General features: G+C 49.4%; 2 protein-coding genes across 16 annotated transcripts in view; both read right to left on the bottom strand.

Annotated features, from left to right (window-relative positions):
- Positions 1-1,098, bottom strand: part of fam189a1 (family with sequence similarity 189 member A1) — a 79,578-nt gene extending 78,480 nt beyond the window's left edge. Inside the window, exon 1 of the mRNA XM_072717990.1 lies at positions 36-1,098. Within this exon, the coding sequence (XP_072574091.1) occupies positions 36-248 (213 nt within the window). The 5' untranslated portion in view covers positions 249-1,098. The remainder of the gene's footprint in view (positions 1-35) is intronic.
- A 2,380-nt stretch (positions 1,099-3,478) lies between these two features.
- LOC111835101 (tight junction protein 1-like) overlaps positions 3,479-26,068 on the bottom strand; it is a 118,156-nt gene continuing 95,566 nt past the window's right edge. For 10 of the 15 annotated variants that reach the window (XM_023795041.2, XM_023795043.2, XM_023795046.2 and 7 more), the window contains 22 exons: positions 25,383-25,551; positions 24,840-24,978; positions 20,412-20,542; positions 19,226-19,331; positions 18,984-19,134; positions 17,601-17,709; positions 17,062-17,281; positions 16,495-16,679; positions 16,267-16,362; positions 15,078-15,160; positions 14,766-14,976; positions 14,415-14,515; positions 13,727-14,077; positions 12,725-12,970; positions 10,818-11,714; positions 10,295-10,389; positions 9,500-9,727; positions 8,187-8,296; positions 7,507-7,948; positions 6,942-7,159; positions 6,448-6,591; positions 3,479-5,183 (listed from right to left, as the gene is read on the bottom strand). In XM_023795041.2, the coding sequence (XP_023650809.2) occupies positions 5,089-5,183; positions 6,448-6,591; positions 6,942-7,159; positions 7,507-7,948; positions 8,187-8,296; positions 9,500-9,727; positions 10,295-10,389; positions 10,818-11,714; positions 12,725-12,970; positions 13,727-14,077; positions 14,415-14,515; positions 14,766-14,976; positions 15,078-15,160; positions 16,267-16,362; positions 16,495-16,679; positions 17,062-17,281; positions 17,601-17,709; positions 18,984-19,134; positions 19,226-19,331; positions 20,412-20,542; positions 24,840-24,978; positions 25,383-25,551 (4,527 nt within the window). In that variant the 3' untranslated portion in view covers positions 3,479-5,088. The remainder of the gene's footprint in view (positions 5,184-6,447; positions 6,592-6,941; positions 7,160-7,506; positions 7,949-8,186; positions 8,297-9,499; positions 9,728-10,294; positions 10,390-10,817; positions 11,715-12,724; positions 12,971-13,726; positions 14,078-14,414; positions 14,516-14,765; positions 14,977-15,077; positions 15,161-16,266; positions 16,363-16,494; positions 16,680-17,061; positions 17,282-17,600; positions 17,710-18,983; positions 19,135-19,225; positions 19,332-20,411; positions 20,543-24,839; positions 24,979-25,382; positions 25,552-26,068) is intronic. The other 5 variants (XM_023795045.2, XM_023795056.2, XM_023795044.2 and 2 more) reach the window with 4 other exon arrangements.

The following is a 26,068-nucleotide window of genomic DNA, read 5'->3' as shown; positions in this document are numbered from 1 at the left end:
CTGTGACACACGTGTGATGGCACCGGGGTACTTACGGAGAATCCAGCCCAAAAAGGACACGAATGCCTGACCCTCGGCGAGGTAGTAAGAGCCAAGGCGGCGAAACTGACCGCCAGGATGAGACTCCCCAAGACCATCTGGGACACTCCGAGGGAAAGCATGATCCGGGTTCGCGTCCGAAACTCCCTGAGCCTCGACAGGCTGCGGGACAGGGACGCCGGGCTCAGCGAGTGGCTGACGGGCATCATCTCGGCGAAACGCGCTGCAGGAAACTCAGCTGGAAATAAAAGCGATCTGGGAAGCGGGCTGGGGAAACACCATCAAATCACAGTCCGGAGGAGGTCGATGGCTTGGAAAGACACCGAAATCCCAGGCTTTGACATCGACGATGCGGCAGTGACTTTTACTACGTTCGAACGTAAAAACTGGCCACCAGCACCCGTTCAAGAAAAATATATATTTCTCACAGCAATGCGGATGACTGAACTGCAAAATGCGAAAACGGCGCTTAAGTGTCAGCTGTTTTCTCTGGGGACGAAATGTGACTCGGTCGGCGGACTAGCTGGTAATACGCAAATCCATCAAATTCGGCAAATAGTTGAAAGAAAGCTGGAGCGGAGCGCAAGGAGCCGAAGGAGCCGAGCCGCACGTAGCGGTTCCGTTCGCCGGTGCGCGGCGCGCTTCATCTCGCCTCCCCTTTCTTTTGCCAAGGAACGGCCGTTAAAGTGACTGGCGTCTTCATCCCGGTGCTCAGCAAAGCATGGGAATCGCCTTGGGGAGAAAACGCTCACATAACCAAAGAACGAAAAGAACCGCAAAGGGGGACGTGCGAGCTCACGTGCAAAGCTGCCGTCGAGGTGATGCTCCTTTTTGCCGCAGCTGTCAAAAGGCGGTATGGGTTTGTAATCTCGGGTCCGCTGACTGGCCGACGGGGGTCTGGAAGAGAGCGGTCATGCCCGCCGCTCGGACAGCGCGGCTCCTCTCTCCTGCTCTGCCAAGCGGCGTGACGCCGTGCGGCTGGGTGCCTTTTCGTAGTAAATCAGAAGCATGGAGCAGAAACGAGGCACAGAATTGGTTTATTTGCACACTGCTGCTTTATTGCAGTAGATCGATTTCAGGAAACAGTACTACTGAAATCACAATTTTTTTAAAACAACAATTCATTATTTTTGTTAACCCTTAAGGTGATAAACAACTGGATTTAAGCAGAGGAGACATTCATTACGATTTAGCCCGTTTATGTAGATTTATAGCCTACTTATACTCACTTATATATACTTAATTATTAATCATTAGGTCACAACTGCTCATTGATGTATGATTTAATATGCGAAACAATTAGTAGATGTGGACAATTATATATATAGCCTATATATATTTACGTTATGTCCTTTAATCGAAAAGGCACGCGAGTTTGCATGTCCCATTTAATATCGCAACTTATATGGCTATCTTATATATATACTACAGATAGCATTTATATAACCGTATAGCATCCAAGCAACGGATTATCCGGCGCTGCGGACTGCATTAATGGTGTTGTATTTGCTGCAATCCGTCTTAGATTTAGTAATATAGGATGGAAGGTTATAACGTGTAACCCATCATTAGTACTTTGGGCATTTCTGAAACTCCAGGCATTTCCTTAATTCGGTGCTCAGGTGTCTAAATAGCCGTCCGATAATACTCCGCTCCAATAAATACTACTGATAATACTCCGCTCCGATAAATACTACTGATGCGCCTTAGACAATCTTCGGTATTTCCGAAAAAAAAGAGAAAAGACTGAAAAAATACAATTTTAAGCAATCCACTTAACAAAAAGTAAAATAGCATTCAATGGTGAAATATCAGTTTCTATCTATTTTCTGAAGGTCAAATTAAGGACACTGAGCTCATAATAGCCTGCTATTTGTAACGGTGTTTTGCGTCCACATGCCGTTAACCGCGTCCGCTGGTCGCTCACGTTTCTGTTTCTCGGAACAGAGGAAACTCTGTACTCTGTTAATGGTTTTTGGACTCAGCATAACTGGGGCACACTCCGCAGACCAGTTTTCCCACAACAAACTAATAACCAAATGACCCGGATTTACTGAGACATAATATTTCCTAGGCTTTACTAGAGCGGCCAGATAATTTAATTGTTTTATTAATAAACTTGCAGGTGCATACGCTAGTTAGTGATGCGCATCAACAGCTTGTGGAGAATTTTCCCGCTCAGAAATTAACTGCGTTGCGTTATTAAGCTTAATTATAGCGAGAAAGAGCCAGATTTGGATAAGCACAGGGAAAAAATCCCCGTGAAAGTTATAAAACAGAAGACAGGCTATAGGTCTTACACCCGAAGGGCCATGAAATCGAACGGGTCCATATAACCTGGGCTGTTAAAAACTTCCAGCAATCGCCTTAAAACACCCATTTGCGAACCCTTTTAACTAGAATTGGCCAAAAGTGTTACCATCACAAGCACTGACTTTGTTTTGTAATATTTCTCAGGTTATAAACGTTTGAATATTTAAATTGTAATGACCTGTCCGACACCGTTCAACAAGACGCCCGAATAACGTGACAAACGTTTTAAGTAACAATATATTAAGAACAAACACTTATGCAGTTTGTCACCTATTAAAATAGCATTATTTTTCGCCTTGACGGTTACACAAACAATTGGAAATAAGTGAATCTAAAGTATGCTTAAACGATTGCTGCATATACTTTATAGAATCCTAAACCATTTCATTTTACAACCGATACTATCAAAACGTGGCTTCAAAAAACTATAAGCATCGAAAGTTCTCATTTTACAACATAGTGGCAGCCATGCAACATAACAAAGGACTTATAAGAAACTGAATTTATATATGTGTAGCTTTCATGCGTTTTGATCCCCCATCGCAGGATTTTTAATGAATCCATCCCGTAATGCAAGGTGAAGTGCGCCCCCGTGTGGCCCACTTACTGAAGTTCTAATTTTAGGTCATTTTCGATTACAGCCTTTGCGAAAGTTGCTCACGAAGCCGTTAAACTGCATGCCAGTCGTGCCCTGTCCGACACATTTTGCGTTTTCCAGCAGTTGATTAAATCTACTTATATTTTCTTATCGACAGGAAGAAGTTAAACTAAGGATTGTATTATATGCAGTGTACAAGTGAATTATATATATATATATATATATATATATATATATATATATATATATATATATATATATACACATATCTCACACATACAAAATATTGCAGCATTGCAGTAACTCTTCGTGTGCAAAATGGCAAAAATTAATTCTCCGCCAGAGGTTTTCGAACATCGCCCCCTGTTGTAGGAACGCCTACATTTGATTCAGATCAATGTAGTTAAGCCTTTGTGACACGCGAGGGCGCCAAATATTCGTAGTGCTTCACTCACCCCTTAGCAAGCTTGGGAATCACAACTCACACAAAAATATTAAAGTAACAAAAGACACCGGTGAACTGGACAGTTTTGTTACTTTAAAAATGATTTATTAATTGATACAGTGATACACGTAGAAATGTGCTGCAAAGAAAAACTAAAGCGAAAAAGAGAAAAATTGCCACACATGAAGAAAAGCTAATATCCAACTTAAGCAGTGTTATATCTAAAGAAAATAGTAATGTGCCGTAATAAATTGTCTATTAGTACAAAAATACATTTTCAGGGCACACTATACAGCATCCAGTATCACAAAAAAAGAAGGGCACACGTTTTTCCAAAGCGGACCCTTTAAAGTACAGATTTTTAAATTATTTCAACCAAGCACAGTTTTATTTTGTAAATAAGCATAAAAAGGTTTTGTGACCAATAAAAATGTTTATATGCAGTGTGTATATATATATATAGATATTTGTAGAAAAGTTGGGTCCTTACTGCTAAGTTGCAAGTTCCAAGGCTCAAAGTTCAGAATACAAAGAGAACCGTTATTATATATATTTTTTTTTAGAAACCTTTTTTTAAGTTCAGTTTTATACAAAATAACAGACATACAAAAAGTTCATTTACAAACCATGACCGGATGCCATATGCTAGCATTATATACAGCCACACCTTCACGCTGTTAAAAGTTCTCTCTTCTCCGTTCACCACTTCATGTGCATAGCAGAAAAAAGCAAAACCTTTTCCTTCATCCCCGATTGCAGTCGTGTGCAGAATCGAGGTTCGCTTACATGGCGGGTGGGCGGCGTGGTGAAGACGCCCTCATGTCGTCATTTCTGAGAACTTAAACAGAAAGCTAAGGTCTGAGCGTAATAGAGATGTGGACGAGGCATCGTTGCTCGTGGTGGTGTGAGACTGGCTGGGTGACAGACAGAGCAGACTGGCAAGTGGAACCGGAGCCCAGCACAGCAGAGATGGAAACAGTGGGAGAGGTCTGATGCTTAAAAAAAAATGAAAATGGTAGAAGTGTCAAAAATATATAACTTAAAATGGAGCAGGAGAGTGCGGCCGTTACAGATACAAGCTGGTTCAGGAAATCACACCTTCAGTTCACCTCTCTATCATGAGCTCACCACGCCTCAGCAAAGCCAACAACGCACACCTGTCCATCCAACAGCCATTCATGAATACAGTCTCTGTGCATCACTGTCATTTACCTCTGCTGCTACTGCAATTTCCACTGTCTGTCAGTGTGCTGACACAGACACACATACACTGAGCCACACACACACCATCACAGACATCCACACACCCGCTCATCTTTCAATATGCTTCTCATTTGTGGAAAATCCTCCAAAGAGTGTTTTTTCCTCCTTCTGAAGTAGAGACTAGGAAACTTGGCTTTAATTGTGTTTCATCAGTAAGTGGCACTGGGCATGCATTCCAACAACAGTTTAAGAGTTTGTGTTTTCGAAAGCCTTTAAGCACCTAAAAATGGAAAAGAAAACGCAAACAGAACAGCACTTAAGAGGACAGTGTCCATCTTTCTTATGCTTTGCAGTTACAGTAAACGACCAGGGCACAAGGGGTTAATACTTCTTGGGTGGGCAGCCATGTGCCCCCCCGCCCCCTCCTGTGAGGGGAGCTGCCCAGCTAGTCCCCGCTTCTCGCTTGTGCTGCAGGCCAGCTGCATGCCCCTCAGAAGTGGTCGATGAGCACAGACACGCAGTTGGCTCCCACCAGGTAGTTGGGATCTCCTGGGAGCGACTTGTTCTGCCAGCTCTTGGGGTCACCTGATTAGACGGGAAAAAAAGACAGGAGAATGGGATCGCCAGTGTGGGGAATGGCAGACTGGTAACTGGACTGTGTACCGTGTCATCTGCAAGATCATCAAACTGGTGCTTTCATAACTGAAGCACACAGCACTCTGATCTGACTTAATGGCAGGTTTTGCAATAATAAAACCTCTGGAATGAATATGCAATTTACAGTCAGTGGCTGGGGCAAGGTCCCAGTCCTCAGTTACTCATTACAATTGCACACAAAGCTGAGAAATGCATCTGTAACAATGTAATTTAAATGCCTGCCTAAAATGCTAATTAGAATGACTAAATTGCACTGGAATAATGCAATGCTTAGTCCATACCTGCGTGTAGCCTATAATTCTATAAATGCTAATTGCATATGACAAGCTACACGTGGACAAATCTTGACTAAGCCATTTAATTTAACATTTTTATCTATTTAAAGATGTTATTCTGACCTCACAATTTTGTTTCACAAAATCACAACTATCGCAAATACATGTTTTTGAAGTACAAAAAAACTGCTAATTAGCAAAAGCAGAATGACACACTGGATCCAGGAGGAACAGGAGTGAGGTGTCTGCGAGTTGAAGCTGCTCTGGGCCTGGCAGCGCACTCGAAAACTCAGGACTCAAAAGACTACGTCAGAGTCCAGTGCAGTCTAAAGCGAGAAAGGTCACTTTCTCCTTATCTTGTGTTAAATAAGAGGGCCACTCTGCAGCCTCACACAATGAGGCCCCAGGGCCAGTTATCCTAAACAGAGGCTAATTAGCTGGTAATCCACCTCTATGCCAAGTTTAAAGTAAGAAAACAAGGGAGCAGATGCAAGTTGAATTCTGCGATTTTCAGTATGTGCAGGGCCAAGACAGACAGATGTACAGCTGAATGTAGCAGGAATATCAGAGAAGCTGCGCGGCACAGCCAGCCAATGAAAGGCATGAGGTTCTCAAAGCTCGACAAGTCTCCTCAGATGCTAATCCATTCCCTCTGCCTACTGACACACATTCGCAAATGTAAAAGGCTGGACAAGCAGCTGAAGCAGACCAGCTGTCCTGCCACAGGGAAGGAAACACCTTTGAAGGAGAAGAGGAGTTTGATCTGGAAATCGAGGGAATTGAAACGATGGAATTATAAAAGGAAAGAGGGGAACCGATGAAGGGAAAAGGAAAATGTGTCCCCATGTCCCACAAACAAATGATTACAAGAACAAGCCAGTGTTACAACGCCCCCAAGAGGAGAGAGGACAGCGTACCCGACGAGGAGTCGGAGGATTTTAGAGCAAAAGACCAACCGTCGGGGGTCATGGACGCACAGTGAGGTAAACGGAGCTCCACGGGCTTCAGGAACTTGAGGCCATGAGGGCCACACATCACCAGCGGGCTGAGCAGGGTCTCGCCTGCAGGGGGCGCAAGAGGCAACAAGAGATTAGGGAGAACAGGAACGGAAGACTGGGCCATAGTCAGTCATTGTACAGCGGGATAAAATGTAACAAGGACAAAACAAAAACAGAACAGCCTGCGGGGAGAGAAGGCAGTAAAAGGCAGGTGAGGAGGAGTCACTGGCGAGGAGAGAAATTCGTTAAGAGTATGGCACTGAACTGTAACAGAGACCTGTAATCGAGCAAATGGTAACCATGGGGAAGGATACAGGACTCCATTACATATGACCGGCTACCACTCATTACATCTTTGAAAAGGCACATCACATGCAATACCAGTCCACAGACAACAGGGCGGCGGTACACACCTTTCTCCTTGTCGAGAGGTGGCAGGATGCTGTTGTCCCTGCAGACTTTGAAATAGATCTCCTGCTCCACACCCTCAGGGATGGCACCCTGGGGTATAATGATGCTGACCCCCGTCTCGATAGAGCTCAACACTCCGCCATTGCTATTGAAGATGCCCCGTGCCGTGGCCACCACCGTGTGTCCCTCATCATCATCATCATCCTCCAGTGCACTGGGGCTGGGGGTGAACAGCAAGGAGTGGACATTCACACACCAGCAGGGGGCAATGGAACGGCCTCACCATGGCTGACATAGTTGGTGAAACTACAAACATCAATTTTATGCTTCTGGACATTCTTTGATCAGGCTTAGTTGGGATAACTTCTGCTAAAACACACAAACCTGATCCCAGGCATTAAGTTCTTGTTATATAGATTTACCAATTGAACCATCCACCACAATGCTGAGAGCTGAAAATGACACCCATGAAAGCCCACTGGATCCAGAGTAAGAACACTACTCCGGGAACCTTTCAAATGTAGCCTTCAAATTCTTCCAGGCAAAGGGGAGCCGCCGTTTCCCTACCTGACAGGGATAGCCTTGGGCACGGCGTTGATGTTGTTCTGCTGGTACTTAGGCCTGTTGTCCATGGTGCGTGGGAAGGTGTCCAGGCCGCTGTCCTGGTCGGCTGGCTGGATTGAGCCCGGGGGCTTGGTGATGCTGTTGGTCAGCCCCGGACCCTTCGGGGCAAGCTCTACCTTGGGCTGTGTTTCACTGGGCAGCAGGTTGTGATTGAACTTGGGACTCTCGAACTTGCGCTCGAAGGGCCGGGCGGAGGTCGTGTATGGCTTGGGGACGTAGCGGTTGTAGTTGGTTGTTGGCTTGGATGCCTGTTCTGTGCCATTCACTGGGGATCTCTCTGGGAAGCTCTTCTGGGGCAGGAAGGTGGTCTGGACCGTGTCTTCACGGTTAACAGGTCTCAGGCCTGTCAGCTCAGGCTTAGCTTTAGGAGATCCGGGGGGGTTCACTAAGGACAGTAGGAACGGTGTGTAATCAGTTAAGGGGAGCCTACAGAAGCGGTTATACTGCACATGCGACCTTTACGCTACAGCCCTGCCCACAGAGCACTTGAATTGTAAAGTGTCTTTGAGTGTGTTAATAATAATAATAATCATCAAAATATTACTACTACTACTACTACTATTACTACTACTACTACTACTACTACTACTACTACTACTACTACTACTACTACTACTACTTACGTTCAGGGGGGATTGGTTTGGGGAGTGTGGGGGGTGCGGAAGCTGGGCTGGATGCAGCTGCAGGTTCGTATCTCTTCTCAGCAGGGCTCAGCTTCTCCACAGGATCCACCCTGGAGCATAAGACACGGCAGCGTCAGGACTGGGAGATGAAGGTGTCGGCCCACAATGCCAGCAGCAAATAAACAGGGAGTACGGCAGGGGCCTGAACACGCAAGCTAACCGGCTCCACGGAGCTGCCCAGGGAAGACAGGCAGGTGCTTTGGCTGTGAAACCAGTACTGGGAGACCAAGGGCCCAGAGCACATAGACTTCCTCAGTGCAGTTTCTGAAACCTCATACTCACTCCTGAGATATTATTACAGCCAGAAAAATTAACTACTAATTATCAGACAAACGAAAAAATGTGGAAAATAGAAGTCTGGAATGCTCCAGCTGAATAGCAGATGACAAACATTCATCATGGACAGCAGGGCGGTTTCTGCTGACAGGCCCAGCTGAGCACCTTCTGCCGGGGCTCCTCCCCCTCCCGCACCCCCTCCCCCGGATATGCGCACTGGCGACCCTGCAGGGCCTTAAAGCGGTACAGCCAGGGCTAAAGCCAGCCTGCGTTTCAAGCAGCCAAAGTACAGGCACTGTGGGATCTTCTGCATGTAGCAGTGCGAGACAGAGGGGCATGAGAATGGAGAAAAAGAACAAAAGAAAGAATGACGATGATCATTCTGGGTTTCATCCAGCCCCTCACATTCACACAAGTCAGCAGACCAGTGCCGACAGAACGCATCCTAAGAAGGGCTTGAAACGGGCTGAATTTTTCCACAGACCAGCAAATAAACAAGCAGCAAGACTGGCATCAGTAGCAGTGCTAAGACCCCAGAGTCTGTGTGTGTGTGTCAGCCTGACAGGCAGTTTCTGGGCCCAGTGGAGTGTCTTGCCTGCTCCTCTGTATTCCCTGACTGCGCAGCTACGCAGGCGTGGTGAGGCCTGTGTCATTCTCATCACTGTGCAGCAGGAGTGACACACAGTACACGCTCAGGCCCATTCTGGCTCTTGGCCTCAGCACGTGCTGCTGCCTGTCAGAGCAGTCTGCACTGCAGCTTGTCAGAGCAGTCTGCACTGCAGCTTGTCAGAGCAGTCTGCACTGCAGCTTGTCAGAGCAGTCTGCACTGCAGCTGTCCACTTCCTCTACACCGCAGGTCAGGACCCAGAATCTGCTGCATATGACACCAGGGATCCTGAGGCCCTTTCTAGCATTATGACATACGCCACAAACCCCCACCCCTCTGAACAGTGCCAGGATGACGCAGGGGGGGGTACCTGGGGTATCCGTAAGGCTGCTGCGTGAGCAGCTGCGCAGGCTTGCTAAGTTCTGGCAGACGATTGGTGGCGGGGGCCGCTGGGGGCGGGGCCTTGTTGTCAAAGCTGCGCCGGTCGAAGAAGGACAGCTGCTTCCTGTAGTACTCCTCATCCTCGTCGGGGTCGTAGCTGTTGGCGCGCACAAGTTCGTCAGCAGGCTTGGGCTGAGGTTTCTGCGGCTCGGGGGCTCTGAGTGAGGGAGAAGGAGACCTGCCAGTGAAGCTCTGGGATAGATTTGGGCCTCGCCTCTCACAAGCGGGCCAGAGCTAGTCAGACAGGCGCGTAGCTAGCAGTACGGCTAGCGAGGAGGTGCTGAGCCACCTGGACGCCACACAGGGGCTGATTAAGGCACTAGGCACGCCGGCCCCGCAGAGGAGGCAGCCTGTAATATCCTGTGTCCTCAGGCTACTCTCTGCTCATTGGCTGATGAGCGACAGCTTTACTGACAGCACCCAGTCAGGAAATGGATGCGTGTAAGAATCTAAAACTGTCAGCATTTCCATTGGTGACTGTCATCTAAAGCATGACAAATGAGGGCAGTTCTGCCAGCTATGTGAACTTGCACAACATGCCCACTAGAGGGAGCCACATGACTAACGACACACAGCTGAAGGAAAACGACAATGATGCAACATAGGACCGGGTCCCAGTCTGTAAAGAAGCTTTACATGCTGCCAACACCAAAACATTTATCACAACTGCTGAAAGCCACTTTTTAGCATCATAATTTGTAAAGGATAAGAACGCAATAATTACCTGTGGTTGGTCTTTTCTTGGTCTAGGTGGCTGAGGGAGTTCGCTTTGGGGACAGAGCCGGGAGCCATGATGGATTTGGAGGGCATGTCCCCAAGCTGTGACAGAAGAGAGCGAGGCCTCTTACTGACAGAAATGACACAGCTCCCAGAACAATGAACAGCACCAGCAAGTGTACAACATAAATAATTCTGACTGCTATTGGTCAATAAACCTTATGCTTTTAACAGCATGATGAAGAGGTTTGTGTGTGAGCAGCCTCTACAGACTGATAAGACGCAGGCAGCGGCGGCCGGAGCAGACAGGCAGACGGGCCCCTTGAGGGTGTTTCCTGCTGGACCCTTGAACAATTCATATGACCTGAATTACTTTGTTAAAAATACCCAGGATGCATAGATAGCTGCTAACGGGTCTGCAAATCAGTTGAAATAAAACTTGGAACAAAAAGCAAGCCTGTCTGTTCGCGCTCTGCTTAGCACACATGGGCGGTGGGGGGGGGGGGGGGGGGCGATTTGGGGGCACCCACCCTGAGGCCTGCCGGGTCGCTCGCCTCTTTGGCCCGGTCCACAGACACAGAGCGCTTATTCTCAAACATCTTGACCCTGGTGAGGACAGACTGGGGTTTCATGGCAGGGTCATCCTCCAGGTTCTCTCTGGGGGGGGGCGGCAGTGGCTTGGGGGCTGTGGTGATGACTGGCTCCCCTTGGGGGGTCTGGGCCTCTGGTTTCGGGGGGGTCATGGCAGCGTCCGAGTTCAGAGTGGGTTCAAACTGGCCCGGTTTGTAGCCAGGGGTCAGGGGGCCCTGGCTGTAGGGCTGCCGTGTGGCCGGTTCTCCGTAGGACTTGGGGGGCTCCGGAGAGAGCGAGGCAGGGGGGGGGAAGGCGTAAGGCTCGGCTTCGAAGTGAGGGCGCGCATCGTAGGATGGGAGGGGCCTCTGGGGGGGCTCGTCGTAGCGTGCGGGGCCCGTCTGGCCCTTGGTGAAGGGCTCATAGTGCGTCTGGCCGTCATAGCCCAGCGGGGGTTCCTCATAGCGCGGCCGCGTGGGGCTGAAGTCCCTGTCGGGTCTGTCCTCGTACGGCCGGCGTGGCTCGTAGCCAGCGGGGTGCTGGTTCTCCTGGGGCCGGCGGGTCGCCGCGTAACCGGGCATCTGGGGTCCAGGCTGCTGCTGCTCGTAGGGGGGCCACTGTTCACTGTAGGCCGGCGTGCGGTTCTCCAGCGAGTCGAAGCCACGCCCCTTGGGCTCCAGGTAACCTCCCCCTTCGTAGCGGTAAGAATCATAATCGCGGTATGGCTGTTTGTCCTGGTACAGCGGCTGGGACTCATAGCTGGCAGGGGGGGGCCCCGCAGGCTGCGGCTGGGACTGCTTGGGTCCCTGGTTCAGCCGCACCGGCTCCTCCAGGCCGTAGAGATCCTTCTTGTACATCTGCGAAGAAAACGTCAGAGCCAAATGAAATTACCAGGAACGGAGATGTTCAGAGAACACCTTATTAACTGTGGATGTGACATATAGCATAGTAACGCAGAGCAGATATTTTCAAGACCATGTTAGTCTCCATTGCTGGAAAATCAAGCCAAAAAAGGCAGGAACCTGGAATGGGAGACACTAGAAGCTTCTGTTATTTTGCTGATTGCACAGTAAGCATTAGACTACAAATGTAAGATCATACTTATGGAGTAAAAAGGCACACACACTTACCGTGTCATATCTATGTTTATATTCAGTGAAATCATAAAGCATAAAAACCATGAGCAAACAAAAAATTAAGATATGGTTGCCACTTCAAAATGCAAAACCCTCCATACAATCAAACACAGCCTTACTGAAGCCCTAAAACAAAACCAAAAACCTTAAATTTGACATGTAGCCTTCATACCATCTCCAAAATAACTCATTTGTGGCACCACTAGACATAAGCCGAGCTTCCTGTCAGCGCACAAAGGCTACATTTCAAACCCAAGACCACGGGATAAAGGTCCAACAAATGTTTGAAGATGTCCCACCCTCCCCAGAAAGTTTTTAAACGTGCAACTACCAAGTCAATGAAATTCAAAGTTCATTCAATCCGCAACAAATACAACCGGTACCAATTAAAAAAGGGAAATGAATGGCACAGGAAATTAACAGGAACAAAACGCAAAAACGCTGCAGCCATGCAGAAAAGTAAATAAGCATCGGCATTAAATTCTGGGTCCTCTTATGCCCCTCTGCCCAACTATCCCCAGGCACAAACGGGGCAAACCCCGCCTCTCCCACTCACGCCAGCTTTCCATTGGTGCATCAAGTGACGCCTCTCTGTCTGTCAGAAGCACATGTACGGCGTAGCGTTCATGCAGCAGTGAGTGGGAAAGCATGGAGATAAACAAGCAGGCATCAGCAGGGGGTGGGACGGGGGGGCAGGCCGGCCAGGTCCAGAAGGGGGACGGCAGCGGTACCTTTGGTTCTGAATTGGGCAGTCCGGATTGGTTGGGGTCGAGTGTCGGGGGCTGAGCTAGGTCAGGGGTGGGCCTCCTAAGCAGGGCAGCCTGGGGGCTGTGGCTGCTCGGGGCAGCTGGAGGGGGCTCCTCAAGGTTCAAACCAGCTACATGTACAGGGTTGTTCTCGACAGCAGGGGGCGCTGTCACAGCCATGGGCTCAGGCTGCTGGGGGAGGCAAGGCATGGCGGGAGCAGCCTCTGCTTTCTGTGAAGTGGTGTTCAGAAACGTTTAATACACGAGCTGCTGTGGCAGGGCTCACCCTCACTACAGCACTCCTGCTTGCTCCTGCTCACGCCTCCGCAATCGCCTCGCACGCTGCCTCGCACACTGCCTCACGCGGCCCCGCCCGGCTCGCCACTTCACTAACAGCTTCATGCACGAAGGCAACGTTTTGCAAGAATTTGCAACAGGACAACGTTCTGTTGTTTACTTGGTCTGATTTGATTTTAATTCTAGATTACAATACAGCTCTTTGCTCTTTTTTTTTTTTTTTTTTTCCACACAATCGGTTAACAAATGTCATGGCAGCTATTAACCTGAATAAATACATTTACAACAACATGGTTAACACTGACAGTTCCAATATGCAAGGTAATACTTTCTGGGTAGACATCAGTCTCGATTCACAAGCAGACAACTACAGGCCACATATTTGGGCACCATTACAGAGTTCACAGAGATTTTTTTTTTTTTTTCCAACATCGAAATCAACATCGAGATCAAGGTCAGTCACACAAAGACAACAGGTCACAGCTACTGTATCTAACAGCCAAGCTTATATTCAAAAATAAAAAAACACACACACTCACAAACGAACATGGCCACGATTTGTTTTCATTTTGTTCCTGCTCGGACGCCAACGTTTCACAAGCTGGTTCAGTACCTCCTCCAGAACACCTTCCTCACACACACCACGGCTTCCAAGCAACAGGGCAGTCGCACGGCTCTGAGAAACGGTACCTGCTGAGCCGCCGGCGTCTTGAATCCGGCGGGTTCTATCCGGTCCAGAGGCTCGGGCTGCACAGTGTGCTGGTACCCGGCGTATCCGGGAGGCTCCTGGATTACGGGCGGATCTTCTGTCACGGGCTCTGACGAGCGGGTGATGGCAGGCTCGCTGGGAAGGCCCACCTCGTCATTGAGCGTTTCGTCCAGCTCCTGGTCCGTGTAGGCGCCCCCCTCCGTGTCCGTGTCCTCGTAATCGGAAGTGTGCCGGCTGTCCGTGCTGTACATGGAGTACTCGCTGCCCGGCGCCGACAGGTAGGACAGCCGGTCGTCGTGGAGGTCCAGGTCATCGTCGGGGGCACCATCCGCCTGATGGGGGCACAGAGGCAGGAGAAAGGGGGGGGGGGGGGCAAAGAACGAGAAGAGTAGTATTAGAGGAATATCAGGCGGGGGGGCAGTTCATGAGAAAACCCTACATTAGGTTATACTGAGGTTTGAAACAGGTTTATATAAATAGTGCTGTATGTTGACAGGTGTGCACGTGTTTGTGCACGAGGAATCCAGACACGCCAACCTGGCTGCATGAAAACAGTGAGATAGGTGATAAGCCTGTGCAGTTTGGTGACAGCGACGAGGCTTCAGTGAAAAGGGAAGGTCACAGGCGTGTCCCGGCGGCTGTGGGAGCCGAGCGCAGGGAGGGGCTCACCTTGCCCTCTGACACCCAGACCAGCTGGTTCTGCTGCTGCTGGATGGTGTCCTTGAGGGCGCCGTACCAGCCTTCATTCATGCTGTTCATGTTGATGGTGCCTGTTTGATCAAGGGCAGAACAGAAATCTCGAAAATGAGCCCAGGTAAAAAAAACAGGGACAACTCCGGTGACAGCCCCCCCCCCAGCAGGAGTACTACATAAAATGTTATCTATCAGGCTTCACACGTGGGGGTGCAGGTGAGCCAGGAGTGCGAGATGAGGGGCCGCTGCCGAGGGGCCGTACGACAGGTGAGCCGACACCGTACTGCACAGGCTGACGGGCATCTTCCTGTCCCACCCCCCACTCACTGGTGAAGAGGTGCTGGTTGTTCTTCCTCAGCTTGAGCGCCCGCTCGTACAGCTTCCTGGCGCTCTTCCTGGACTCGGGGCACAAGCGCGTCCTCATGTTCTTCACGCCCTGCTTGCTGTCGGGGTTCAGGAAGACCACGATGGGGTACCACTGTGCGTAGTTCAAGCGGTCCACCGCATTAGGCGTGATGTCCAGCACTGCGTGTTTATCCTGCGGGGGGGGGGGGGGGGTTTGCAGGGATCAATATGGACACTCCTCCACCTACCCACTGCTAACACAGGCATAGCTCTCCTGCCAAGCGAGCCACTCACCCGGTCAATGATCTGCTTGATGGTGTGCAGGCGGATGATTCCAGAGCTGCGCGAGTCCGTTCCTGCATCTCTGGGCTCGCTCTCTGCACAGGGAAGGTGCACATAGGACCGTGTATAAAGGTGCACTGAACCCCACTTAATGACGGCAGACGTAGCCCCTCATGAACCGTAAATGGCTTAATTTGCATGGCATTTCCGAGTAACATGGCTATACGAGGATGTGCTGGCCAATCATGGGCTGCGGTGAAGATTATGGAAAATCCGGGTGCTGAAACTTGGCAGTTTCAGAAATGTAAACCTGGTGAAGCTTTCACTTCTTGTTCCTCCCTCATCTGTGCAGATTCCCTGCTGCAGCTCTCCTGGCTCCACATCCATCTGCTCTACTGACATTTATTAAACTCAAGACAACTGAAGATGAACTGTAATGACCTTACATGGATGTAGACAATAGATATTGTTGAAATGCAGAGGATCGTTACTCATAGCCAGTATTACCAGCATAATGGCTGATGGACTTTGACCTACGGGCTATAAAGCACGTTTCGGAAAATGCTTCTCTGAATCTTTAACCTATTGCCAAACGAAATCTTAAGATTAGTAAAATGCTACTTTGTGATGTAGCAAGTTTCAATGCTGAAAACTGCGAGCAGTCTAGTTGTTACTTTTACATTTTACATGTGAGAGTGTGCAAGGAAATGGAACGAGGCAATTTTTTTAGAGTGGAGTTGGGAGGTGAAATTACTAACCTGCATTTAAAAAAGAAAATACTGAGAAAAAGGGAATTAGCAAAAGGAACCATATAGCATCATGTTTAACAATCTGACTACTGTTCTACACAAGGCCGGAAAACCCCAGAGTGCAGGCAGCCTAAAACCAGCTCATCAGCTAGGTAATGAAGAGCTGCTACCAGCACACAGACATTAATATCAGAAACACGGTATGATCAAAAACCAAGTGGAGTGATGCTGTGTCCTGAAAATGATATGCAAGGCGAAGGCACCGGAGTATGATCAAGAGACGCTAAGTGTCAAATTGCGAGTGCAATTAGGTAATTGAAATCAGATACTGGGCTGGTGTTAAAAATGCAGCCATGAGTGACCGCTGGCTGCTTCTGGCTGGGGGAGGGTTCTGCAGGTGGGGGCTGTGGGCGGAGCAGACAGTAAGGTGTAGTGACAGGTGTTGTACTCACTCGCCAGGTCAAAGACATCCGGCTCTTCCCTAGCCAGTCTCTCCCGAGCAACATCGGCGATGGGCCCGAAGATCACCACAGGCCGGAGGAACCCAGCTAAGGGAACGCGGAGAACATTCCGGCAGTCAGCACAGCTACGCAAAATTAATTAGTCACTGGCAGTCCAATGGGGAACCACCCCCATGCTGCTTGCAAGCAGGAAAACGGCAAACAGCCACAAACGCTCACCTTCCCTCAGCACCACTCTCTCATACGCGGGGAACTTGGTCTGGACAGGCTGGGCTGACAGGTCCTCCCGGCTCTTCCGCAGGTTGCGCTTAGAGCTGCGCAGGCCACGGAATCTCCAGAAATCCGCACGGTCGCCCCCTGCGGTTTTGGGGAGAGTGTACTGCACACTGGATAGCTGCTCTGCCCTGTGGTGAGGAGAGGGAACAGCATCCTGCATGAGAACAACGTGTCACTCGGCCAGTGGGCTAGAGACCATTTACAGAATGTCTTCAAACAGGTGAAAGGGACGACAGCGGAGAAAAGCGGCCTCCATCGCTGGGCCTGATGTTCTCTGTTGGTCTCCTGTGACAGGTGTCCCCATTACTTCTATTCAGATGGTCTCCGTTTAGCTCTAACAAGCCCCAATTAAAGATAAACAATGGGGTGCTTGATACACGGCAGGTGCTGTTCCACCATGTGTCAAGGGAGGACAGGTTTGTGCCATTCCATACAGCCCGGTGACCAGAGACAAGCAGGGGGTCTACAAGGCCAAAAACATGTCTGAGAAGACCCCTAGTGTCAAAGCACCTGTTCTTGTTGGGGATGATGCCCCTCTCCACCTCCTGGTGGTTCTTGCCGATGCGGATGGCCAGCCAGGAGCCCAGCTTGCCGTTGTAGAGGGTGTCCACCACACGGAAGACCTCGCCCTTGTTGAAGCTCAGCCCATAGGGGGACTCTTTCTCATACTCAAAGTGGGTGCGGATGTAGAACGAGTCACCAACGTCCGACTCCACAATGCGTCTGTATACTGGGGTGTGGGGAGAGCGCGAGAGAATTAAAAACCGCAACCGAGAGGAGAGAACACAGCAAAACAAGGGAGTCGTCACCCAGTCACCATAATTTCATAAAGAGGGTTGGTTAAAGTCCAACCATATCTAGCTACTCTCTCACAAGCAATAATGAGAGGGTGGGGATTCTTTAATGTTTGCTAATGGATCAGAGTTCAGCAACACATGTGCTAATGTAAGCACAGAAATATGCACACACAAACATAAACTAGTGTCACTGGGGAGGCTTGAGAAACACTTTAGAAACACGTCTGCTCTCCAGCCCTCTGCTCCACTTACCGTCTTTCTTCTTCTGGGCCAGAATAGTGATTTCTTCACCCTTTGGAAGATCAAGGAGGAAGAGCACCGCTTCCTCTCGGATGATGTTGGCGAAATCAACATTGTTTACCTACATAGGGGGGAAGCAGCGGGTCAGCGAGCTGCCGTGTTTTTCTGTGGCCGCCCCCGCACACCCCCGGTGAGCGGGGAGGGGGGGCGCGCTGCTCACAGCTGTGGAACTTTGGCTCTAACTCAAACGCCGCACATATGGCCACGGTCAGAAAGCCAAGCAGCGCCACCCCTCCCATTCTCAAATACTAACTTTTGCTTTTATCTTAAAAAGAACAACAAAGAAATACTAGGGAACAGTAGGAGCCTCTCGGTCTGAGAACCGGCGATAAGGAGCCATGTTCTGGAAGCATGCTGGAGGCTGGAGATGAAAGCCATGAGACGTATGGAGGCGGCAGGCGAGCAGCCCAGCATAAACAGGCAGATATTCACTGTGTATCAGGAGGCCAGTTTCAGGGCTGCAGGACCATAAAAACCGAGAGCAGGCAGGTTCAGGCCGTGGGCTGGTAACCCCAAGGGCTTCACTGGAAATTTTACTGCATTATACTGGCCACAGCCTGAACGGCGACTTAAATATCCACCCACACACACACACACACACACACACACACTTCTAAAAATGCATGAATTTAACCGCCAGAAGCTTCTTGGGTAGTGGTTGTTAAAACAGGTGGAGCTGCGAATTAACAATGGGAGGCTGGTGTAAGATGCCGCTGGATGGAAAAGGGGGCAGGCCTGAGCGTCACAATGAGCCGCATTGTCACCCAGCCGCACGTAAACATGAAGACAGAGACAAGAACCGCAGCTCTTTCCCATTGATAAAGCGCCTTTCTATTTACAGCTGGGCCGCTCACGTGGCAGAGGGGCAGCACTGTCCTTCTCAAAGGGCCACAGCTCTACGTCGAGCGTAAACAGCGAACGGGCCGTTATGCGGGACGGTCAGCAGCGGGGCGGTGGCCGCTCACAAAGCCACCGACTGACAGAGTGACACTTTATAAATACCACACGGAGTTATATGAAGCCGGAAGCCAAACACTGCTCATTTCAGGCACACCTTACCCGCTCGCCATCAACTTATAAAAAGGCAGAAGGAGGCAAGTGTGCAGAAACCGTCACATAACTCCAGGAATCAGGTTAATCTAGACCTTGAGGCTGTAAAAAGGGGTGACATCTGGATGAAGGGAAACGGTGTCCTAGTAACCCCAGCACCTGTGTACATGTGTGTGTGTGTGTCTGTGCGTGTGTGTGTCTGTACACATGCGTGTGTAAGTACACGTGTGTGTGTGTGTGTGTGTGTGTGTGTGTGTGTGTGTCTGTGTGTGTATGACCCCATACCCTGAGAATCTGATCCCCCTCCTCCAGGCCCTCCTTGGCAGCGGGGCTGTCCTCCAGCACGCCGGCGACAAAGATGCCCACATCGTTGCCCCCGGCCAGGCGCAGACCCACACTCTCCCCTTTCTTAAACTTCACCAGCTTCATGCTTGGCCTGAGAGGAAACACAGAGACATGAACGCGAACCGCCACAGGACGAAGGCGCCAGGATAGTGAGTTCCGGAATTGGGACGTGGGGGAGCGACCTGAGGATGCTGTCGTCGTGAGCGGCGCTGGGTACAGGGGCATCGGAGGGGCTGACAGGCAGGTCCACATCAGGCTGCCCTGGCTGGGCGTACACTGGCTTGGGCTCTGATGACAGAACACACCCACAACCACAAGCTGAAGCGATCAGTGTTAAGAGGCATTATGCACACAGCAAACAGTAACAGAGACTCAGTAGAATTAGAGCAGTATAGTCTCAGACACACCACGATACACTGCTTCAAGCTGGGTCAGCAATTCTTGGTAGACATTGCTCATTTTCACTGTGCTTTGGGCAAGTGACCTCACCACTCTCTCAGACAGCATTTCACTCTCTTAGTGGTTACACAGTCATCAGTTTTGATCTGTATTTGGTGCAAGAGTGCCACGCCCAAGCTCACCTGGAGTGTTCAACAGAAAATCCAATGTGACTAAATGGATCAAAGTATTGATGCTTGACCGCCAATGGCCACGTGTGGCTTCATGACACATTCAACGGCTGCATGACAGCAGCGGAGAACGGCTGTCGGCAATCGATGCTCCTTAACCACAGCTGAGGCAAATGCTGATGGCCAGGAAGAGCCCTGCTGAACCTCACTGCCTCACCGAAGCCATAATAGATTCTACATCAGCTTCTCCAGCACGCAGTGACCTATCTGCTGAGCAGAAAGCGAATGCCAAGACGGGCATTTGTTGATTCAAAACGCTCTGCACTAAAGTGCCACACAGCCATCAGGGGGTGAGGCACCTCACTGCAAGCAGGCAGAGTCTCTTATGCACTTGACAGGGCAACAAAGTCTGTTACTGCAGTCAATCAGGAATCCCTGAGCATCCAACACCCCCACGCCCTTAGGGGACCGGCGCCAGCACGGCCCTGCTGCTTGGGGTCGTCACCCAGATGAAATCATGGCCTCAGACTGTGACACAAGCGGCCAAGCTGAGCCTACGCTAATCCCGAGGCGTCTGAACGGGAGGCGTTTGCCTGGAGTAGCTGCGGCTGCTTGTCAGAGCTGAGACCAGGCTGCCAAGCCACAACGGGTATTAGAGCTACAAAGGATCAAGAACGAGGTTCACAGCCACTCAGGACAGAGGGGACAGAGAGGACAGAGGGGGAGAGAATAATGGGGTGTTTTGGAGAAGAGACAGGGCAAGCTGGGGCGGCTGCCCGGCTCTCTGTGGGCCCCTGACCTGGCAGCGGGGGCATCAGTTTTTCGTCAACGGGCACTGGTTGGTCAGTTATGGGAACCTCCTCGGCCGACTTGACAGGCGTCGACACGGCCCCCGGCTTGGAAACCCGCTCCTCCTCACGACTCCTGTGGCTGGAAACAAAAACAAGGCAGTTATTCCTGTTTGTCATCATTTGTGACATTGCCGGACACTGAAGGGTGCCAACAATCAAAGGGTGCCAGAAGAGGGACACATTTGGCAAATCTCCTACTAAATGCGAATCAGAATAAGGGGGGGGGGAACCAAACCAGGAATGGATGCTGCAGAATTAAGACAAGTGGAAAGCGTCAGTCTTCGGTACCGAGACAGCAGGGTTCTGGTTTCAGGATTTACCAGCAGATCCTCCTCAGCACCAGCAGAAACGGCATAAACACATCCAAAGGAAACATGCACTGAGGGTAACTGCTCTGTACCAACCAAACTGGTCATGACTGGACACACCACTCTTGAATACCAAGGCCACCAACTGGATCCAGCTGGACTCAACAAAATCATATTTTCTGTGTGTTTTTCCCCACTACATTCATCCCAGACCAAGGATCACTGAGATGTTAATTGATATTGAAGAGTAAATGTCGGGATCTGCCAAAAGACTGATGCTTCTTATAAAAAAAATAAAGATAAAGATGGATATCAGGGTGCAAACCTTCTCACTGAGATTGAAACTCAACTGTGAAAAACACAAAGAGTTCTACTGCATGTCAGCTACACAAACCGAAGGAGTGTAACACAAGGCTGATTACAACCGGGAAAGCAACATTGTGAAATACTTTGTAATTTTCATTGCTCCTGATGGCACAATCAACTTGGTTATCCAAGAAACATTTAACCTTGGATGTGTCACTGGGTACGTACAGCTGTGTGCAAAAACAAGGCCGTGCAGACGGGAAAGCTTCCCACTCGCCAGCCCGTCTGCTCCACCCTGCGCTGAATTAGAACAAAAGCAGAATTCCTGCACGGTCACATGACAGCGGGTTGGCGCACAGTTCAACAAGCGCACCATAGGAATGAGATACACAGCCAGCACAGCCATATTAAACAGCAGCTCGCTGAAGTGCACCAGCAATGGATCTAAAGGACCACGCCAGAATATTTTCCATCAAATCGGACTGAAACAATGTCCAAGGAAACGAACCCTACAAGAGCGACGTGCAGGCAGGCAACGTCGCCTCCCCCCAGACACATTTAAAGGGATAATAAAAAAGCAGCAGTCCATGAGTTTTTGTAGTCTACGGACTAAAAATAGAGAGTGCTGACACCTGCAGTCAAACTGACACAGCAACAATCACCCTCTAGGTGCAGGTGAGCAGCGACCTCCCAAAGGAAGACGCGCTGCATGATGCAAGCAGGACACACGGCCGCCGTACACAAACCCCGCCCACTCCTCAAAGCAGCAACACACACACACACACACACACACACACACACACAGGACCCCTTTGTGCTGCTATTCAGTCTTTAATACATTAATAATGTAAAACATAAGCGTGGAACTGATGACAATTACATTTGCGTATGCCTTTCACTAGCGCTTCCCTCGCATCATTAAAGCCTGAAATATTTATTTTAGCTGCCGCCACAGCAGAGTAGCACCTTAGTAATGCCGGAGCACATACCGCTAACATTTACACAAGGCCAGCAGAGCCATGTTGAACGGCCATGCACAGGGTAAGCGTCCTCCCGCTAAGGCGAATTCGCTGTCAATGCGCCGCCAAAATGAACACAAGGACAAAGGCTCTGATGTCACTCAGTACAGCTGGGAGTTTGGGGCATCAGAAAAAGGACAGAAATCTGTTCCCAGGAAAAATGCATGGCTGAATAAAACATGCAAGCGTGACTAAAATAACAACTAACAACAAAGTACTTTAAATACTCAAACATAATTGATGAATGTGTACAACTGGCTTAAAAAACACAATTTAATACTAATCTGGTGAGAAGTTTTAGTTCGGCTTTCCTTTAAAATCATACCATCCTTGTCTATGAAGTGCCCCTGCACCTGAATGGTTAATGTACCAAGATATATTGCCCTTGACACCTGAGACGATGCATAAAAGCTGAGAGGCGCCACTGCAGTGCCTGACGGCCACTGGAGCCGGTATCTGTGACCACAGCTGCCCAGCTAACAAACACAGGAAGCCGGGCTGGGGGACCCTGACGTGCGACCGCTCGCCCCAGGCTCCAGAACTCCACAGCCTTTCACCACGACAGTGACTGAGCAGCCGCACACGCACAGACAAAAGCCAAGATTATTCCAGAAAGTGTAGCGAATACAGTACCATATTCTGTTCATAGGCAAAGAGAAAACACACACTATAGTGGCCAAGCCAGAAACCCATCCTTTAAAGAGCCACACAGGGAAGTCCAAGACCGTCATATTAGGTGTGTGCCGTGTCACACACAGCAGGTTTATTTATTCCCCAACTTGTAGGTGGCTTTCCTTTTAAAGGTACAGAAAGATATGCATGGGTTTTGCAGCAAAGCATTCTGGGAGTTGATTACATGGGTACCAGACAGACAATGCTCTCCAGGACAATCTGCAATCCCAAGAGCAGCACTCAGCCCTCTAAGAAGCATTGGCTTCAAAGTACACACAGAGACACAGCTATCTAGAGGGGGGCTGGCAGATATTACACACCACATTAACAAAATATTACACTACATCATTTGGTAACAAATTAACAAAAAAATTACTGCGTTTTTAAGAAAACAACAATACTCTTAACAATGGTGACTCATACCACCAGGAGGGCTGTGGGATTAGTTCCCAGCCCAGCTGTGTGTAGGTTTGCATGCCCTCCCTGAGTCTCCATATGTTAATTTTTCGCTCTGCTTTCCTTCCACGGGCCAAAGACAGCTCAGGTACAGCCGTGACTTAAATTGCTCCTAGCATGTATTTCTGTGTGACAGTGTGTCTTCGATGCACTGGCATCACCCTCAAGGTGCCCTGTGCTTCTTGGGGTAGGCTGCAGGCACGCCGTGACCCAGTCCTGGTGGCAAGACGGTTGGGCGGGCAGTCTCGACATCTGCCATCATGTCAAGGCAAACAAACAAACACACTAACAGAAGCCCGGTTCGGGGATTATCAGTGCAAGGTGTTGATGCGGACCCAGTACAGAAACAGCATTCTTCACCATGCACCAGCAGGAATCCCCCATACAACAGCTGACTGGGATGCCAGTCTTACAGGATGTGCTCCAAACACCACAGCAAAGACATCACATGATGTGTGACACTTACAGTGGAAGTAATCTGTGAAAAAGTGAACCTGCAATTCTGCATAAAAACAAAAAAGAAAACAAATTATTTAACAGCTGTCAGGTGGGAACTGAACGATTGAACTGGCTTTGTGACAAACAGGCAGCTGTAAATCAACGGAAGCATAAACAGCCCAGGAATTAATTATAGCACTAATTCTTCTCCTCCTACACTCATAGCACATTAGTGGCTACATCTTTATGCCAGACTTATAGTGCCCCTGCTGGCAAGCCCTCAAACATCTGTTAAAGAATTCAATTAGGGGCCTGCGTGAGTGGCACATGATTGCCTGGAAGCTGAGCGCAGGTTACAAAGAGGCTGCAAGATCAGTGACTGCACTTCCCTGACTTACTGGAGATCGGACAGACCAGCTGCCTATCTGTGTCAGAGCCGCTGTGATGTTCACCTGGCAAACAAAGTAAAAACTAAAGCACGCACATTCCTACAGGCTGGTTAAACACATGGCTCTCACTCTGCAGGTGCCAGCGACTCAGAAGCAAAGTTAATGAAGTCGAGGAAAGCATAAGGCGGCCTACGAAGCACATAAAGCACATGTGCATTTTATCAGCTGTGCTACATGTTGACAGGAGACACCAATTTAACATTCTGCTGCTCTTTAAGTCTGTTTTGACACTGAATCTAGCTCAACGCCTACAGGCTAATCTAGCCTGCATCCATACCGCACGCTTTTCAGCCCCTGGTGTGTTTAGAGGGCTGACAACAGACCCCTGGAGGGAACAGCCACTTACTTTAATCTCCAACGCAGGGAGCTAGAATTCCAACTGACAGAAATGCAGGGGAAAGCAGCAAATTAAAAACCGTCAAGAGGATGTAGCTACCGTTAGCTATTGAATTGCCAGTGTTTTCACCGAATATGAGGATCTGGCGTGTGTGTGTGTGTGTGTGTGTGTTCATGCATGCCACGTATGCTACCACCCTAATGCCATCTGGGGGGGGGGAGGTGGTACCGGAAGGCTGCACTACATAATTGATTTTATCTAGTTACCTAGACCCAGCCTCCAGTTTCATTACTCTGCTTTTTAATTTCCAGCTGGCAGTGGCGTGTGCCGATTTACGATGAGGTGCCAGCTATGCAGAGCCTTCAGGACGGCCACCGCCGGGGCCCCTTACCTGCCGTTGCTGACCAGCTGAGGGGAATGCCTGGACAACTCGGAGGGCTCGGAGCGCCGGTCGGGGGAGCGCGAGCGAGCGCTGCGGTTTCGGTCGTGGTTGGAATGGTCTGATGTCAGGGAATGAATTTCTGAGATATCTGTCAGGGTAAAGAGGGCCTGTTAATGAGGAGCACACCAACCAGAGACACGAGGAAGAACAGGAAGGGAAGCATGTAAAAGCTCATTCCATTTTCTCCGAGTTCAGTCCTGCCATCATCTTGGATATTTTCTCACACGACCTAACAGGTTGCTTACCGATTACGTCCTTCATGTAGGGTCAGATAAAAACTTCCCAAAAGGAAGTCATACAGCACAGAACAAACATCACATGTGGAGCAGAGACTGACACGGTCAGAAGTTTCACAAACAGAAGCAGGTTCAGAACAAACACAGGAATATAGCTGCTCAACCCTCCCATTACAAAGAGTTTCCTTTCCACTCCCCATCAGTCCCAATACGCATAGGCTGCCCCCTCCCCATAACCCCTAGAGAAGATCCACACCGTCTCTGTCAGACGCATTGCCAGATGGGATGCTGTCGTCCACAGCAGGGATGTTAAGCAGAGTCCCCCTCTCATCCCTCTGCACCACCATTTTCAGCTTGCCCTTTGACCTCTCGATAAGCTTCTTAGCATCTATGAGGGACAGGTTTTCGGTCACTGTTCCATTAATCTAGGAGAGAAAAGGAATGAGGATCAACACCACAACATACAAAGAAAGAAAATAAAAAGGATTCCGCAGAACGTATATTTTTAGGATAAAGTTGCGGGTATTTTTTTTTTTTGCTACATTAGAGAGGAAATAAAGTCAGCAGAATGTGCCAAGGTGCCGGGTCAGTACGTCACAGAAGCCGGCCTAGTGCCGACCTTCAGCCCAAAGCTTCACACACTAGATGGACTCCCCGTCTCCACCAGTGTTGAGGGTGTGTTGACATATAATGATAAATATCCTCTTCAGAGGGCAAACCGAGCAAGCAGACGCATCGCAGGCAGCGTACACAGCCAGCGTGGAGTTAAAAACTCATGCAGCCAGTCTGAATCACTCCTGCAGTACAGCCTTCCATTTACTGATGGCTACAAGTAATGGTGATACAACATAACAGAATTCCTTATCGAAGCAGCTCCGTGCTAAAAGCAAAAACAAAACTAATTTAGTGTGAGGTTAATATTCCTATTCCTATTCCCATGGA

Source organism: Paramormyrops kingsleyae, chromosome 11, assembly GCF_048594095.1.
Source record: "Paramormyrops kingsleyae isolate MSU_618 chromosome 11, PKINGS_0.4, whole genome shotgun sequence".
Classification (NCBI taxonomy): domain Eukaryota; kingdom Metazoa; phylum Chordata; class Actinopteri; order Osteoglossiformes; family Mormyridae; genus Paramormyrops; species Paramormyrops kingsleyae.
The sequence above is the reverse complement of the archived record's forward strand: the minus strand, read 5'-3'. Positions and strand labels throughout refer to the sequence as shown.